The sequence below is a fragment of the Lytechinus variegatus genome, chromosome 4, assembly GCF_018143015.1.
Source record: "Lytechinus variegatus isolate NC3 chromosome 4, Lvar_3.0, whole genome shotgun sequence".
Classification (NCBI taxonomy): domain Eukaryota; kingdom Metazoa; phylum Echinodermata; class Echinoidea; order Temnopleuroida; family Toxopneustidae; genus Lytechinus; species Lytechinus variegatus.
In genome coordinates this window covers 15,073,076-15,092,236 of record NC_054743.1, presented here as the reverse complement: position 1 = coordinate 15,092,236, position 19,161 = coordinate 15,073,076, and the positions used below count along the sequence as shown (strand labels likewise).

At 36.6% G+C, this 19,161-nt stretch overlaps 1 protein-coding gene across 1 annotated transcript; it reads right to left on the bottom strand.

Annotated features, from left to right (window-relative positions):
* Positions 1–1,995: 1,995 nt before the first annotated feature.
* LOC121413473 (coiled-coil domain-containing protein 181-like) lies at positions 1,996–14,654 on the bottom strand. Its single transcript, XM_041606295.1, has 5 exons — positions 14,504–14,654; positions 11,286–11,537; positions 4,347–5,741; positions 3,157–3,311; positions 1,996–2,475 (listed from the first exon to the last, which is right to left on the bottom strand). Exons 2-5 carry the CDS (start codon positions 11,445–11,447, stop codon positions 2,304–2,306), a joined length of 1,884 nt encoding a protein of 627 aa, XP_041462229.1. The 5' UTR covers positions 11,448–11,537; positions 14,504–14,654; the 3' UTR covers positions 1,996–2,303.
* Positions 14,655–19,161: the final 4,507 nt, after the last annotated feature.

Sequence of the window (19,161 nt, the reverse complement as noted above, 5' to 3'; positions counted from 1 at the left end):
GGTACATGTAATACAGTATTCTGAAAACAGGGTTTTTGTATCTAGGGTTGCACAATATTTTATATAGGTGGGTATTTGATTATCACCAACTGTAAAAAAAAAATATGGCAATATAGCAATGTGTGGAGATGAGATAAAAATATTGGTAGAGATTAGAAGATTACAATTTTATTACCCTCTGTCTGGGACTTCAGAGAGTTAGATTGGCTTATTAAAGATAATGTCTGTGTTTTATAACATTTCAAAGTAGATTTCTTGTGTGAAAAAGTCATGGAGTCAGTATAGTCTATTAACTGAAGTTTCAATATCTCAATACAATATCCATATTGTACAGCCCGAGTTATATCTTTTAAGGATGAAAGAGGGTATTATAATCAATAACTTAACAGCTGGACTTGAGAATCAGTTAGAATGACTGTGACAATGACAACCAAAACAAATGAAAACAATAGATAGGATCAGCAGTCTTGGAACTCAATGTCACAGTTTGCCCTATTATTTTCCAATGCAAAACTGCTTTCAGAATACTACAGGTCAGATTTGGATGGGTAATTCTGGGCAATGTATCCTTTACAACATAATTGCATTTTTTCTTTGCCTTTGATTTATCTTTGAATTCAAATCAAACTTACTCCCCGAATCTGATGCGATCATCAATTTACCAGAATTCAAAGGCAATTATGGTGACAAATGCAGCTTTTAATCATACGGCTTAAAGGATGAGCCATTGATTGCACAGAACTGCCCTTACATGTATAACAAGCAACACATTACAAATATTCTTCATCCCTGTATTTTTCACAGATAGCTCATGAAGTGTACATAATTTGAAAATCCACAAATCACCACACAGATCTAAAATAAAACAATATTAAATACATATAAAAAATATCTTGTGTATAAACTCTGCCATGTCAGTAAGAATAAGATTACCAACTTCAGTAGTTTTCTAGTACAATGACATGATAGCTTTTTGTTGTTGGACTGTAAAGAATACATGTAAGCCTGACTAAAAAAAATGCAGCTCTAGTACTGGGTGGATTTATGTAGTTCTGCAATATCTAATGCCTGCTGTAAAACATTTGGTATACATGTATAGACCTTTGCTATCTAACACCTGTTGCCATAGAACTTGGATTAAAGTCCTATACTATATAGACGTAACACCACTCTCTTTAATGGTAGATTGGTGCCATCTAAAACCAGTAACAAAAGTACATGTATTCATATACTGTGATCTACTTGTAAAACTGGGGCGGTATTCTGAGGTCATTTTATCTTTAAAATATTTTATTTTTTTCTTAAAATGAAATTGGTAGTCTGAGATAACATTTTATCTCTCAGATAAAATTTAAAATTTTATCTTGCGTAGGAATTTTATCTTGCCTATCTATGATGATACGCAACAAAGCAGTGGCTGCGTAGACATACCCATTGCATATCTGGTCATTGCAACGCGGGTAATGTGCTTGCGCCCAAGTTACTCTGAAGAAAAAAATAAAATAAACTTAAAAGAGGGTAGGGCTATTTTAACTCCGCGACTTTGTTTTTGTCAATATTTCTAGGTGAATTAACTCCAAATGTTGACATGAAATAAAAGAAATATGATATATTCATTGAGAACAACATCTTAAAGTTATTCCTGTAAAGTTATTCCTGTACAATCGGGAAGTATTTCATAAGACTTTTCTTAACTAATATTGTCTTTGAAATGATGCTTGAAAAGATGCGAAATAGATTTTTTTTAAAATTTGAGAGTATTGTCAGTTTTGTTAAAAAGAAATCTCTGATAGACACGCAAGCGTATTTGAAGTCAATAAATTGATGCAATCTCACTCCTTTGCCACACCTTCTAGTGGAATGGATTTCAATTGGTTGAGTGATATGAGAGAGCTATAAAAGCGCGTTTCTAATTGGATAATGATTGAAATATAGGTGTGTCTTACAGAGATAAAATGAAGATAAAATTGTTCTCAGAATACCAATTCATAGAGATTTTAAGGGTATTTTATCTCACTGATTTTAACGGAGATAAAATATTTTATTTTATCTGAGATAAAATGGATCTCAGAATACCACCCCTGGTCACCACAGCACAAGGTGTGTATTCCTGTGACATCTAAGCCACATCGCCACAGTACTTTGTGTATAGTCCTGTGCTATCTGATAACACATGTAGCTATGGTAATCTCTGTAATGGTAGCCTGGAGTTATCTCAAACCAGTACCCAAAGTATTTAGTGTACAATCCTTTGCAATTCAACACCAGTCGCCATAGTATCGGCGTATATAGTCTTGTGCTTTCTAAAACCTGTAGCCATAGTACTCGGTGTAACGGTAGTTCTGTGCCACCTCAAGTGCCTTGGCCAAGTTTCGTGACTTGCGAGATTGGCGGGCCCTCTTCTTTGTTTCCAGGGCCTCAGCACGGCTCATGGACCGGGCCTCTCGAAGACTAGCATTCTTGGACTTCTTCCATCTAATAGCAAAACAAAATTAAAAGATAATTACTACAAATGTGCTATACTTCTTTTCTGATTTATGCATTTCAAATGGGCCAAATACACTTTCCTAATGGGCTCAATTGCAAGAGTAAAAAAATCAGGGTAACCTCATTTAAGTGGTCAATTGACACACCCCGATCAGTTCTATCAAAGAGGAGAAATCTTCAGTTCCCTTTTTGCCTCCCTGGCACTTGATGTCAAACAAAATAATAATCACAATTTGTCTCATCCTGTATGAATGTTATTAAAATGGTTAGTAAGCATTACCGAGTCATATATGAATGAGGTTTTACAATAATCAATCCATAGAGGCAGCGTGGCTCAGTTAATTGGATAGGTTAGAGCGCCGGTTTTGGATAAGATCGTTTGAGTCCCGTTCATGCTGTAAAACCTACAGCACTGTGTATTTTTGAGCCTCATTACTGTATTCAGTGCAGGTGTGAATGCAGTTGGAGAACACACCATCCATCAGAAAGGATGCAACGTTGGCCCCGTGTAGTCAAAACCTCTGCATGCTAAAACCAATACACTATTTGATCAAATGTACATGTAGGGTGTTCATCTAGTGAACTGCACCTGTCGGTCCCCAACAAATAGTACAACTTTACAAATATACACGAAATGTAGTCTGTACTGAAACGGAAGAAGAAACTTACTCCCTGAAAGCCCTCTCACAATCTTCTCTGCTGCGCATGAAATAGGCCTGCTTCTGTTCCTCTGATAACTGCTGTTTGACGTTAGATTCTGCTCTTTTCTGGTTCTTTTTCCTCTCAAGCCAAGCTTTGAATGCCTCCTCTGGAAACCTCTCCTCCTGATGCAAATATTAAAGCAAGATGGAGAAAACCAAAGATCAAACGTAATTCAATATTTCAAGTTTTGCAATTTTTATGATAAGGAAACTCTCTATTGAGTCACAATAGGTTGCAACAATAAAAAATCACAAGAACAGATAGAGGAATCAAACCTTGCTTAAAACATGAGAATAAAGTAAGCACTAAGATATATCTAATATCTCATAATAAACAGAATGAAACTCTAGTGGGTGGGTAACATTATACAGATATTGCTTACCTAGAGATTGAATATAACAGAATTCATATCCCTGAAGGTTGACGGAGTTATATTTTCCCCAAGAGATTTTATTTTGCCTGAAACACTGAGAGCTGAGGGAAAATATTCTTCAGAGGGGAAGTTGTTTATTAAAAAGATGGATGAGGCAATATCTGTTTATATATTATTTAGTCCATCATGTAGATTCGCCATCACTCAGAGACTGCATTTGTCACCTGGCTTTACATGTATGATAAACCTAAAATTCTTGCTGTAGCTCTGATCCATCTACGTCATAACAGAAATTTTTTTGGAAAAATACAGCAAGCGCACTCTTCATGCAATCGACGCATAAACACTAAGACATACATCAAGTAAACTATAAGATTACGCAATATGTATAAAGCAGCGAATGTCATCACCTGACTGAATATAACACCACAGTTACATGTATATTCACTGAGGTGACGTCAAAACCTAGAATATAACAAATGCAATCTTCGCAGCTATGGTCACGTGATGGCGTATTGACCTATCACTGATTCGAATCTACATAACCTATATAATATAATTGATTCCCTCATTTTAATACTGATCAGGATGAGCATATAACTGCTTTGTGTAATTATGCAAATTTCGAAAATGTTGTAGCTTTTTAATTTCACATCCAACTTTTATGATTTCGTCAACAATATGGTTATTAAATTTTCTTAATTTATTAAAATCAATTTCTTTATGGATAGACTTGGCCTTTTAGTGAGATTAACAGCATTGGCATGTGAAATGTTCATCTTACCTTGTTTTCAAGTTCTGCCCTTTTTCTGTCCCTCTCTTCCTTCTTCTGTTGAGCGATCTCCTCCTTCTTCTTCTCCACCCAAGCCTTGAAGATTGATTCTGACAACTCTTCTTTCTCCCTTTTCTCCTGTTCTTCTCTTTCCTTCTCCTCCCTCATCCTCTGCATCTTAAGGCGAGCCTGCTCTCGTCTGAACTCCTTCTGCTCCGGCGTCATGCCATACCTGGAACGGGCATTCCCAAAAGGCTCCTCGTAGATCGCCCCGTGACGATCTTGTCGATCGTACTCCTTCTGAGTTTTAGCCGACATGGCTCGTCGGGGTGATGGCTTCTGGTTTCCGACCCTAGCCCCACCTCCAGTAGCTGTTGCGGGGCGTGGTTTCTGAGGGGGCCTGGGCTGCACCGCTGGTAGTTGAGAATTACTGTCTGATTGCCTAGGACTCTCCTGTAACCCAAGAAATTGTCTTTCCTCTGGACTGAGGTCATTGACGTGCACATGATAGAACTTCCCACCACGCTCCACAAGCACAAATTCTTCTTCCCCTTCTCCCTTTGTTGCGTTCATCTCCTCTCCCTGCCTGTTGTTTTGGCCTACCAGTCTATTGTTCTGTACTTGAGGCCTAAAAGTCAATCTCTCCACCTCCAAATCATTTGGATCACTGCTGCTGCTCACATGAACACCACCGCTATCAGAACTATTGACAGTCCCATCAGGTGCATCATATGGCAGAGTGTCCTTCTGATTGTCCTGGGGAGTGGCACCATCCTCTAAGCTCTCATGCCTGTTAACAACTGGATGTTGAGCAACCGGAGGATCAATAACCTTACTTTGTTCAGTAACACCAGTGTTTGTATCACTTGGCTTTCCAGAATCACCCTCAGTCCTATTTGGGAGAGATTCTGAAGGACTGGGAGACACCAACTCAATGTCCTCTTGTCCACTACTGCTACCAATATGCTTCTCCGCTTCAGCATTTTCCTGCTTTTGTTCAGCAACTGCATCTCTGTTCGTCCCATTTTCTGGAGTACCCCAACCTTCCCGTACTGCTTGGGGTGTATCCGAACCATCATCATTCACAGGCACTGATTGTCCATCCGCTTTGCTCTCCCCTTCTTTCTCTCCCTCACAATCTTTCTTCTCCTCTGGATATTCTTCAGGTGGAACAGCCATGCTAATGACATTCTCCGGGAAGTTAACTTTCCTGTTTTTCTTTTCCTGGATGGGACCCTCTTTGGCCAACTCCTCATTGAGTTGCTTGACACGTGCAGCGATGTCATACTCTGGACCCATGTCATCTGGAGACGTAGAGTCCATCTCTAGTTCCTCTCTGAGTTTTCTAAGCTCTTCATCAATCTCCCTCTGCTGGGCATCAAGTCTCTTCTCCTTCTCGTCAGGTGACTGTTCAAATATTGAAGAGAAAAAAAGAGGCAAATTTTAATTGGAGCAATGTTATCAAACTTACAATCAAATAATTTCTAAAATTATACACTTAATTCTTATCTATAAAAAAATATTTCAAATGGTCACATTAAAATTCCAAAAATCATCAAAAATATCCCTCTTTTTTAAACTTCTAGATCCAATTACCTGTTTTATAATTAGACCTATACAAGTATTTCTTTCCTTTTTCTATTTGGCAACTTCTCTAAAATAATATTGATTACGTTAAGAAATAAATGAGTATCACGTTGAAGACAATGATTTAAAGTATTTTTATTAATAGATATAATGACAATGAAAACAATATGATAATAACAAAATAAAAATAAAACAATAATATTAACAATAATATTAATATAGTAAAAAATCAAAAAAGCAGTTATACAAATAAACAATATTAATGACGATGATACCAAATGCATGTATAATACCAATAAAATTAATAACTATTGTGCATCAATTAAGAGTAAATCGCTTGTTCATATGTTAACTTGTTAACATGATTTATTTATTTTTACTATAGATTAAAGAATTTATTACGAGATTAATCGCAACCAAGATCTTTGCTATATTATTCTGTTCTCTTTTCTATCTTGTATCATGCCTCGGCAGTAATAAGCCAGGACCTGGGCTACTTTTACTTCCATTGTTGTGTTTGTAAACTACTATGTAATCATTTTATTTTATATGTCATCTGATCCTTTATGAATATTGAAATAAAATGATACAAAATCAAGCAAAAAACCCAAACAATTATGCCAGAGTAATAAATTAAAGCAAAACGTCTCAAAACTTTTCTTTTTTTAGAATTCCATTTTTAATTGTTAATGGTAATTTTCATGAACCATGGCTGTAGTCTGGAAAGAAAAGCATCATCAATTCATTTTTTTTGCAGGGATACTCTCAACACTTTGTGATGCTGTTAATGTTACATTAATAACAAATAAACAATCCAAAAATATTTATTTTCCAAAAAGTGAATAAAAAAATCAATAAAAGTTGGAAAAAAATTATCTTTTACATTGATGTTTGTAGTTAAATTCTGAAAAATTATCCATATAAAAACTCTAACGTCAAATACCAAATGCGGCACACAGAAAGAGTACGCTATATTCAAATTTTGATATACTGAATACAATGAAGAACTCTTTAATTCAGCAAAATTAATGTGGCCATGCAGTCATAAAAAATAATAATCCAGTAAAATTAATAAGCTGAAATTAAATTGGCCTTTAAAGGTTGGAGTTTGCATACAATAAAGAAGAGGCAGCTCTCCGCATCAAAATGTTTGATTGATATTGCACTATTGTCTATTGTCTGTGAAAGGGTGACATATGAAATTACTTGCCATTAGCCATTAGACCACATCTGGGATCTAAATTAATTTACAGAGTGCTGTCATAAGGTTGCTATGGCAACAGAGAACACCCTTGGTGATACATGTAGCTGATAAACACACATACAGTACTCTGGAAAATGTTTTTGCATGTCAGCGGGAGGAAAATGCTCTTTTTCACAGGTGTTGGTGTTTGCTAATGGGTGAATGATAAATCATAATTTCTTGGGTCACTATTAGAAGAGTGACATGAGTGAAATTTTGCACTTTGTTCAGTTTGTAAAACATTTACAGGAGTGTATAGTGAGTGATTGTATTACCGACCGGCCTTGTATTACCGAACGCGCGCATCATATGCGTCAGAAAATAATCAAATACGCTCAAACCTTTGCAACTTCCTTCCAAAGGGAACTTAAATAGAAAAATGATGAAAAATTATCAAAAACACAATTTCGAAGTCTTTATATCCTCAAAACAATAAAATATGGTCAAAATAGCTCATCAGTGACTTTGCTGTTTTCCCAACTTTTCCCATAGAAAACACACGTTCGGTAATACGATACCTTTTCAAGTGACCAAAATATTTCACTTGCGAAGAGGGGTCCGATTGGAAGCTGATGTCGTAAAAATGAAAAACAATTTCGGCAAAATTTCTGCATGTTTATATTTTGTAGGTATTTGTGTATTTATGGTGAAAGTTTGGTGAATTTTATTGGAATAATGTGTTTGATATGATGAAATTCATGAAAAGTGTTCGGTAATACGATCCACTACCATACATGCAATTAATGGCTAATAATGAGTGTTGATGTGAATAATGAAAGGACAAATTGAAACTTGTCGCATCTTTTCTTCTTGTGATAAACATATGTCATGAACCAAAAATTTATATACATGTTATTAAAAATAGGGTTTTTAATGTATACTGTATGGTAGGCCTACATTTTAACAAATCACATCAGTAAACACAACCACATATCTTCTATCACCTGCCTTTGTCTGTTGCTGTGTAACATCTTACCGTCTATAATGTTAGGTTTTTGCCCATCCTCAAAATTTTGAAGATGAAGTTGATACTCTTATTTCCATGGCAACACAATATAATCACATGCCATACTGTATGTAAATTTAAACCATAGGCCTAATATGGATCCTTGACTATATTTGGAATAAACAGTGTCTGGCAGTGCATGCATTATTTGTAGAAGCAGCTATGCTTCCCAATGCTCCCCAAAACCAATAGAACTCCTTTGACTCAATAAAAGCAATTGAAAAATCGACTATTGTCTGGCCAGCTTATTGAGTGCTGGATTAAAAGCCTGTTTGCAGATGCTTTACAAAAGGGAGTGATAGTGGAGGCATGGTGATCCTTTGTGTTCTCTTTTGTGAGGTCTGTCTCTCTTTCAGTTTACAGGACAATGTTGATGATAAATGATGAGAATTTTCATGTGAGTCATACTGTGTACTACATAATGCAATGCGCCATATATACATGTATACATTCTTAGAAATAACACTGAGACATGGCTGCATTATGCTGAATGTACATGAAGAGCTCAAGGTGTTTATATAACCTGGCAGTGTGTTTTACAGATAAGGCTATTTTCTCTACTTTATAACAATTTGTTTACCATGTTGTGTTTATTAGTTGCTTTTAATCCAATATAAGATGCAAACATTTTCATAGCTAAGTCAATAAACTTATTTGCCTCTCGATGACTTCTCATGAAGAATTCCGAACATTATAGTGCTCTAAAGAAAATTTCATATTTTTCCCTTGAGCGATTCCCAATATATTTGTCTCAGCATACATGTATGACCAAAATAATACGAAGGAATATTATACAACGAGGTATCATTCATAATATTTATAGACTGATCATCAAATTATAAAATCTTTAGAGCCATGTTGTAAAGGTTTTAATACAACATAGGGATGTGAAACATGATTTGATTGTAAAACCTGTACCAATGAGAATCACTTTTATAGAATTCTTCAATTTGGGTGGTGGCAGATAAGAAAGTTTCAGATGTTTCCTTAAAGATTCTAGACACTAATACTGCCATAGAAATATAAACTAAAGCAGTTTTCAGCTCAGTTAACTCATTTGACCCTAACCCTGAGCTTTTAGTGTATTTATTGCACTCATTGTTCGCTCAATGGCATAAAGATAGTACAGTGCAAGTGCAACAAACCTTTACCAAAGATGATACTCAGTGCATTACTCTTTTTGCACATGTATACATGTACTCAAAAATAAATTTTTGCTTGTATAAACTCAGGCGCGTAGCCAGGGGGGGGGGGCGGTGGGGGCGGTCGCCCCCCCCCCCCAAAACGTCCCCAAAAAGAAAAAAAAAGGAAAAAGAGAGGAGAAAAGGAAAAGGGAAGGAGGAAAGGGAAGAAAGGAAGGTAGCTTTGTGTTTTTTTTTCTTTTTATTCTTAATTTTTTTCTCAAAAGAGAAACTCCTTCACTCTTCTTGCTCTAAATTTATATATGAATTTTGCTCCCGCGCTGCGCGCGGTGAGATGACAATATTGAAGTTCTCCATTGTTTCCCCCACCTTTTCTCTAACCGTGTTTTTCCACCTCAGCTATGTGCTTCTTGCCAGTTAAAGTTAAAATTGTATACATTAGGGCGTGAATTTGAGTAGGGTTAGGCCGAAGTAAATATATGAAGTTATCTTTTTTTTCAATTGATCGCGCAACTTCTGGGTCTGGTCGGCTCCGGGCGGGTAAAATCTGCAGAAACTGATCAGTTTCTGCCGTCACCTCCATAAAGTCAACTTCTCCCGCTTTTCAGCTCGTTACTAAACAACCATAATTTTGGGGCAAACAGGTTCCTAATTTAAAAAGAGGAAGGTATGAAATTCGTGTCGTATTAAATAAAAAAGTACAATATTTTTTTATCAAATTGTATTAAATTTCATGTCATTTCCCTGTATACATTCATCTCCTGTCCTGTTTTGCGCCCTCAGTTTGAAATTTTGACTGACACTTAAGTTTCTTTATATTTAAAATGAAGCGCTTCAGGATAAGTAAAAAAATTAGGCATCCTTTTTATATATAGATAGTTTCAATAAATCGCAGAAGTTTCAACTTTTTGCACACTATTTTCCTTGTAATGAAGTTCAATAATCTTAGAAAATCAATTTAATTAGAGCCGATTGGGTATTCATCTACATTTGATGAAACGTCCGCCCTTTGAAATTTCAGAGTTTCATTGCTCTGCGAGGAATATCTTCCTCTACCAATCTTCTCCTCTGTTTTGCGAGTTAAAAATATGCACTGTTGCTTAATTGTTTGTAATCAAATCTGATCTTTCCAAAGAAAGTATTCAATATATCTTTGAGAAAACCCTTTTCTTGGGACCCTTTTTATGGCAAGAAAAATTGATAAAACGCTTTAGCTTCCGCGCTTCGCGCGGAGTTATTACCATTTTAATTTCCTCCATTGTATACCTCTTGTGCATTCACAATCATTTGAAAACAAGGTTCAAAATCGCAATATAGTCAACCGAATTGGAGGTACTAGAGACAAGAGAAACGGCTCCTTTTCATTTTAATTTATGAAACACTAAAATCTTCGCGCTTCGCGCGGGAGGGGGAAACTCCCCCTAGGGAGCGCGCTTCGCGCGCTCTGTAAGTGTTGCCACGCTTCGCGTGCATTTACCGCCCCCTCCAAAATGAAAACCTGGCTACGCGGTTGTATAAACTACATTATAAATTAATTGGAGAGATCATCAAAACAAGCAGAATATTACCTTGACTTTTATTTGATGGGATAATCTTAAATTTATCACTTGAAACACTTTTCATCAATTAAACAGCAACTTTCTAATCATGGAATATAAAAATGAACCAAGGGTCAAGAGAAAGGCAACCACATGGTTAAAATCTTTATGGAAAAAAAAAAGAAAAAAAGAAGCCTTTGAAAATCAGTTGCTATTGGGAATGATGTGAAAAATACATATGTACATGTAGTCACACCCGTCACTTTTAGGTTTTCACCATTTTTTAAAAGAAAAATCCTCAAATGCTTTTTCAGTTACAGACTTAGAGATAACATACATGTACATGTAGTTCACTCTACCTAAACCATTTATTACTGACAAAAGCTCTTGACAGGCTAGGTTGCATCCCCCCCCCCCCCGGGAACCGGTTCTTACCTCGGACTCATCTTTCCCCACATCTTCCAGCTCCTTGTCTATCAGTCGTTCTAACTCCTCCTCTGTCTGAGGTTCTCCAGGCTGACTAATCTCATTGGTTGCATCATCGTTAGATTCTGGGATGCTCGGAGTCATGGTTCTCTCCTCACCATTTTCCTCCATTGTTAATCATTACATGCAGCTGACGTCTGGTGTTAAAACCAGCTAGAAAATGACCATTCTTCACCAAATGACGTAATTATCTGGTTACTTCTGTACATGTAAATAAAATAGAAGTCACATTTTAAATTCTATCATGTAAATATATTCTATTATACTTATAACAAGTACCGTAAGGGCACTAGTATTCAACCCGTTTGGAGAGTTTCCTCAAATATATAGAAACATAGAATTTACCTGAATTTCAGACCCATCTTATTTCTAAGAGCAAATGCTGGTTATTCTTTTTCCGTTATTTTTTTCTTCAACCAGTCGACTGTGTGCGCGGGCGATCAAATTATACGGCGACGGTTTTTTGCACTAGTATTCAACCCGTCTGCACTAGTATTCAACCTAGCGATGAAAGATGGTCCTGTCTCTCAATCTGCCCTTGTCCCATCCGACTATGGACTAGACCATTTGAGATGAGACCAAACAGGGAATTAATCAAAGCCAGAGACTTACATAGATCTAGATCTAATTTACCAATATAAACCCTTCTGAGATTTGCATCTATCCTCACTAGGTTGAATAATAGTGCAATTCAGTGCAAAAGGCCATCGGCGCATAATTCGATCCTACGTGCATACAGTCGACAGATTGATAAAGAAAATACCGACAACAGATTACCCTGGAAATAACAAAGGTATGAAATTAAGATAGTTTCCATATTTCTAAATATTTTTGGAAATATGTCAAAATCTTTGAATTATGCCGGGTTGAATACTAGTGCCCTTACGGTATTATAATTAATTTGTTTTGTACCATTTAGCCTAGTCTTATTCTAAAAAAAAACCCCGTTTTATTTTCATACATATATCATAAGCATTTTAAATTTATTCTTCTTCGATTGTGAGTACTGCTTAAAAGGTGCAAGAGATATTAATCATTCCAGTAGTCTTACCAAAACTGCGATTCGGAGAAATATAAATTAATGGCCATGGTGAAAACATTTTTACAGAGATAGACTACATGCAATAGAGTATTTTTTATCAACATATAACATCCAATATTTTAAATTTTCGATATGGTAACAAAAACGTTTGATATCATACATTTCCATTCATAAACTTTTAGTTTCACAAGTACTATTTGATGCATGCATGTTGATGTTGAGAAACCGAGATCCAAATCTATTATTTTAACGAACAAACAAACAGTCCCCACAACATTCAGACACATCTGCATTCCTAACACACATCAATACCGGGTAACTAAAAAATTGTTGGTTACTTTAGATCTCGGCACTAGGCCAAACTACTTTTGAGGTTTAATAATGTTACCGTATGTATGTTTTCTTCCCTTTGTGCTTTTCCATGAAATAGGGGGCTTATATGTGCCTTTATAATCATGAATCTATTACAGATGTGATATGTGTTTTCAATTCAATTGTTTTCTTTTCCACTTTCAATTTCATATTTACAATTATGATACAACTGACATACATGTACATGTAGTAACATATAATCACATTTGATGTATATATACAAAAATTGATAACATTATAACATTACAAAATATACAATAGACAATTATCAAATTGAAATATAAATAATTGATGCCTTGTTCCAAGGCTACAGTTAGCATCTGGCGCTAGGTAGTTTGTTCTCATTATGTATCATGTGTGTGATGCCTTGTTACTTAGAGCTAGCTAACACTACAGTTATGGTAGTATCCATGCTCTCATAATTGATTATGATTGTATTGTGTCTATATAGGACTATTATTTTGACATTTGGTTTCCTTTAATAGTTTAGTTATTTACAGTTCAAGCTTTTATATTATGAGGAAAAACAGAACACATTCGAAATTGAAAATGAAAAGCAGCAAAGGTACAAGAAACGAAAGAGAGAGGGACAAGACAATAGAACCTCAGCAACATTAAACGAACCTAAACATCTCATTCTCTGATGCAGAAACTTTTATGTTTTACTTAGTTAATATTTTTAAACAAAATTCTTTGTATCAAGCTCGCGGCGGCACAGCCGAAGTGCAGCTGCAGCAACTGGACGCTGCGCTGCAAGTAGTAAAGAGTGAAGAGACACTAGCACTGTGCGTTAATTCTACCATGTACATGTAGTTGTAAGACTAAAATCTTAACTTAATCTTACTAGTTACTTGAGAGAACGCATTTGATTTTGATTGGCCAAGACTGGGCCAGGCATGCCACTAGCTAGGCCAAGCCCAGGGTGCAGGTGGCGGTGGTCTAAAAAAGACTAGGCCTAATCTAAACTGACTAATTGATTGAACGCTAATAGAGTTTCCAGAATACGAATTTGGAGGTCCAATAACGCTCTATTAATCTTAGACAGCTGGCAGCCGTCTGTTTCGAGTTTTTTAAACATTTTTTGTTTTTTTCAATTTCTCCTCGTACACAGACGGCTCGCTATTGTGCAGCCACCATTAAGGGACTTGCAATGCAAAATCCCCCCGTCGGGCTCTTCAATTTTTGTATTTAATCAAATAAAAATTTTGAAAATTAACGCAACCAAAATGCAAATTAATATTCCCTCTTGGCATTAATTGCCCAAAAACGGAGAAAAATCAAGTTAAAAGGAACAAAAACAGTGACTTATCTCGGCTGTCGTGCAAATTCACTTCCCCGTTTTATCCGATACATAAACATATGGCCATTGAGTCCCCTGGGCTGTAGTTACAGTTTGCGCTAGGCCTAGTACTACTTCGTCTTCAGTCTCTGTATTTGGTGAGTGAAGCCAACGCCGGTTCAGCTGAACAACCAACCAACTGCAACCAACATAACAGAGACCGAAGTTTTTGGTCTATATTAATCTATGACTATGAGGAAAGTTATGAGACTTTTCAAAATACCACCAACCCCCCCCCCCCCCGTTGATTAATAGTACTAGGCCTAGGCCTAGACCTACACGAAAATTCCTATGTGGGACTCTAAAAAAATTGCTTGGCACTAAATGAAGACTATATCGCACAATGTCGCAATTTTCTACACCAAAAAACAAAGAAAACCATGCAAAATTAGTGAAAATACAGCCTGTTCTCACCTTTTAAGGAATTTCAATTATTTCATTCCGTCAATAATCCAAGAAACGCTCAGAAATCAAGTTAATCTTGGTCGACATCTGCAGAAATTCCACTCCAATTAACCACACACATTCTTGGTATCTATGCGGTTTGCGTATTGTTTATGGAGCAACCATATAAAATCTGGAGCGAGCGATCGAGAGAGCTCGCAAGAGAGGTCGCGATTCGATCAATCAATTAGCGGATTAGTCTACTTATCCAGACTCATACTTGATTACGAGTATTTTTATAGTCTAAACAATTTACAAAGTATTCCAGATATCATTATGAACAGAAGAATCATAAAAGATCGATGTATATGAAATTTAATCTATAGTTTGATTCGTCCTGATAATTTTGTTTAATTATTAAAAAAAATCTATTTCCACATTTAAGACATTAAGGTCTTTAAGCGTACACTAAATCTGAGACGGCTATCAACGCTGGGCGTTGTGGCGTGCGCCTGTAATCCAAGCTGTGGGGAAGTTACAAATTGATGCAGAGGTTCGAGCCCTGGTCACGTCTTTCGGATGGTGACGTTAAAGGCCGGTCCCAGACGTAAATAATCATATCTGATTGATACACGTCTGACAAAACTCATACACACACACACACATCTGATTTTGTAGCTTATGGCACTGCCTCCTATATTTTGAGCAACTCAGAAAATTGTATTCAAATGAATTATGAAAACTATTGAGAGCAACCATTTAGGCCTTATTGTTTTTATTAAAAATCACATATAAAAATACAAAATTGATCTATGAAGTGGATTCAGATCTGCTAAAAATATGAAACCAATAATTATATATAGCCCAGGCCCACAGCCAGGATATTCTGCGGCGCCGGTATACTAAATTATAAAAATTAGTGAACTTTTTAGTTCAGGCTCGCATTCACTTTTGTTACTTGCAGGGGCGGATCGAGCTTCCCCCAAAAGGAGGGAGGCGGAAAATATTTTAATCCAGTTTTACTCCAATCGGCAGCTAAAAACTAACCAAAGACTGATTTTTGTAATGCATTGGTGTCACATTGTTTTTTTTTATCATGATCTCTGTATCCAGTGGCGTAACAGGCGGGGGGGGGGGGGCAGGGGTGGACAAGCTACCCCCTGGCGGATTTCACCAAGAAAATATTTTTTTAAAACGGGGGAAAATGGAGGGAGAAAGAAATGGAAAAGGGAAGGAAAGGGGAAAAGGAAAGGGAAAAGTGAAATGACAACGAAGAATAAAAAAATTTAATGGAAAAGGAAAGAAAGTGGGAAAAGGAACGAAACATTTGAGAAAGAACAAATCATTCCGAAACAGGCCTATGTAATGCACTAGCATGATGGGAAATAAATTAAAAGATGACCAAATGGCAAACGATAGCGGGAAATGAAGGTAGAACTTGAAATTAGTCAATAGCTAAATTTTAAAACAAAGAAAAGGGACAAGAACAAAACTTAATAACACGACCGGGCTGCCGAGGATTGAAAATAAAGAGCGGGAAGAAAGATGGACTGCATACAACATTGTGCTATAATAAGCTTGCTGAATTTTATGCAAATGAGCTACCAGGGCTTTGCACCAGACCCCAGACAGTATAGCATCATTTATAACCTTCAAATGGCTCTATATAACACCCCCGGTAGGGACCCTTCCTACATGAAGCTTTACGTTCAATCACTGGCGTACAGGCGCGGGAGGGGGGGGGGGTCTTGGTTCCATACCGCGCAAGAGCAAATCAAATAAATTCAAGGAGACGTATATAATGACATGAATGGAAAAATGAAATGTGTTATTTGGAAAAATCTATATAACATAATTAGAATTTAATTTCAATAGGCATTTTTTTCCAGCTCGCTTTGCTCTCTGGCGACTTTTTACAAATTTTCCCACATTGTTTTGCCCCCCCAAAAAAATATTTGGTTCTATTGAATAAATGTGTTGTGTAAAAGCTATAATCTGTATATACCCGCGATTTGATTAAAAATAGCGGCAATCTGCGAGGTTTAAATGGCTTTGATATCAAGAAGTTCCGGTGGCTCTGCCCCGGCCCCGGACCCCAACCGCATCACTGCCGTATATGAGTATGGAAGGGTTGGTTCATGGTCCCCAAAAGTTTTACATCCAAGAATAAAAGGAGGAAAGAAAGGCAAATGCAAAGTGTAGGATATGGTCGTATTTACTGAATAATTTTTATGTCAAAATATATCTCAAAGTTAGATTCTCATAAAAAGGTGATTTTTTCCTTGCTCGCTTCGCTCGCTTGGGACTTATATTAAGCAACTTTTTAGCGCATTCACCATACTTCACGCTACTGCGCTAGCTGCCGCAAAGAATCATGTTTACAGTGGCGTACACGGTCTGTACAGACCACAAAAAATGAATGGAAAGAGAGAAAAGTGAAATATATTGTTCTCTGGATATCATGTTAAAATCTGTCACAAAATTTGATTTTTGCGTATAAATTCTGCCTGAAACGCAATGTCTGGCCCTCTCAATATCGTCGCCTCATCATACGTCTGTTCATATACCATGGTATGACCGGGAAATTTTTGGCTCTTGCCCCCCCCCCCCCCGCCGCCACCGACCCCTGTGACGCTGCTGTATTTTGTCCATAGTTTGTTTGATTTTAGAATATTACTTTTCTTTCTCATGCCTTCAAGTGTTTTAATGGTAAGCTGTTGTTTTCCTGTAAGATATTTTGTTTAAGCGGATTGCATTGCCAAAGATTTATCATTTACTGTGTAGAGCATTTTTCAGTTTGAACGGTTGGAATTCCCCAGTGGAATTCATATGAAGTCCTGTTTACCTTCCTGTTTGATTGCTTTTCATGCCTCAATAGTTGAGGGTGCTATGGTTTCAGTCATTATTTCAAGGCCAAACTGTAATTTTATGTATAACGAGCTACTTCGATTTTCGGTTGATGATTGCAGTAATTCAGAAAGTTAACAGAAGGGGGAAATGATGGGGAAAGAAAAAGCGATCATGCCATTGTGGATTACTGCCCTCTGTTGCTTAGTCATGTATGTGTTTGCCCCTTTTGGCTAGCTCTCTGTAAGAGGTAACAATGTTAAATACAGTTGAGTTACACAGTAAAAACGCTGTTTAAGACTTTATACAACGCTGTTTACTATATGAACCTTACAGTATGTGTTTAACCGTTTAAGCAATCATGTTTAATTTATTGAAGATTAGATATTGAAAATGAGACTTTTGTTGCCTATAAGATTTAAACACTTGTTTAAACAGTTTAAACAATTACTGTAAGGTTCATATACTAAACAGCGTTGTATAATTTTTTTTACTGTGTAAGAGATCCTAATATTACTATGAATTGACGTCCGTTCATTTAATGGTGTGAACAAGATAAGGTTAAAACGAACAAGAATAATAAAACATGAATAATGAGAGCGCGAAACGCAAGCCAAAATTTGTAATGTACTGAAATTGACATGGCAAGGATTGTTTGCAGTGGCTCATAAGGAGCAAACTTCATAGATGATGCGAACGCGAAGCGCAAGCTGATTTTTTTTTATGCAGAACCTAAAGCTTGTCATTCTAAGCATTATTTGTAAACATTGTCAGGACGGGTATCTAACCAAACTGATGCGAGCGCGAATACTCAAACAGTTGTTAAGCACAATTTTAAATGATAAAGGACCACAAGAGCGCGGATTTTTTTTTTTTTTTTTTTTGGGGGGGTAATCTACACCTAAAACGGGTCATTATCAGTTTTGTAATTTCTAACAGGATGCATGCACGTACATCAGTAAGAGTGCCAAGCGTGAGCAGAAAATAATGTAATACTGTGATCTAAAAAATAGAATGAAGGTTTAATGATGTTTCTAAATAAAGAACAAGATAGGTCTATCCAATTATGGCTAACGCTAAGCGTGATGTGATGTTTTTAAGGTTAAGACCTTAAACGGGACATTGTATACACTTTTAAAATCATGACATAATCTGTAGGCCAGTTGCTAGGTAAATGATGCGACCGCGAAGTACTGCTGGGTGAAAAGATTTAATATTCTACTGTGCATTCTAAGCATGTTTTTAAATAAAGAACGAACTGTTTATCTCGAAAAATACTCGATACTGTAACCAAAAGAGCATACGGTAAGCGCCGTAGAGGTATTATAAATAAGAAAATGATGAGAGCGCGAAGCGCGAGTTGAATTTGGGGGCGATTTAGACCTTAAAAAATCATGACATTATTGTTATTATTTTATTCGGCATTTTAAAAAAAGATCAAGTTACAAAGCAAATATTACATGAATATTATCATGATTATGAGGGAAGAAAAGGGGATATATACAGTTCAAGTCCATGTTGCCTGGGAAAGGAAAAAATACAGTAGCTGTAGCCCGCTGACTTGCCCTCGAAATATTGGGGGATGATTGTACAGGCCATCCCCCACCTGATTTTTTTTGGGATATCTCTCATGCACCCCCCCCCCGGATCGACACCCATAGCATGGATCCAGGTACATTCAAAGACTGTTTATGGGAATGGAAGGGGGATACGTATCTAGCTAGTCAAATAATAAGAGTGCGTAGCGCGAGCTAATGTGGGTTTCATATTTCTCACTTTAATCAAGGAGCTTCCTGCTATAATAATGATGAAGATGCGTATCTCCTTGGAACAAAGGAATG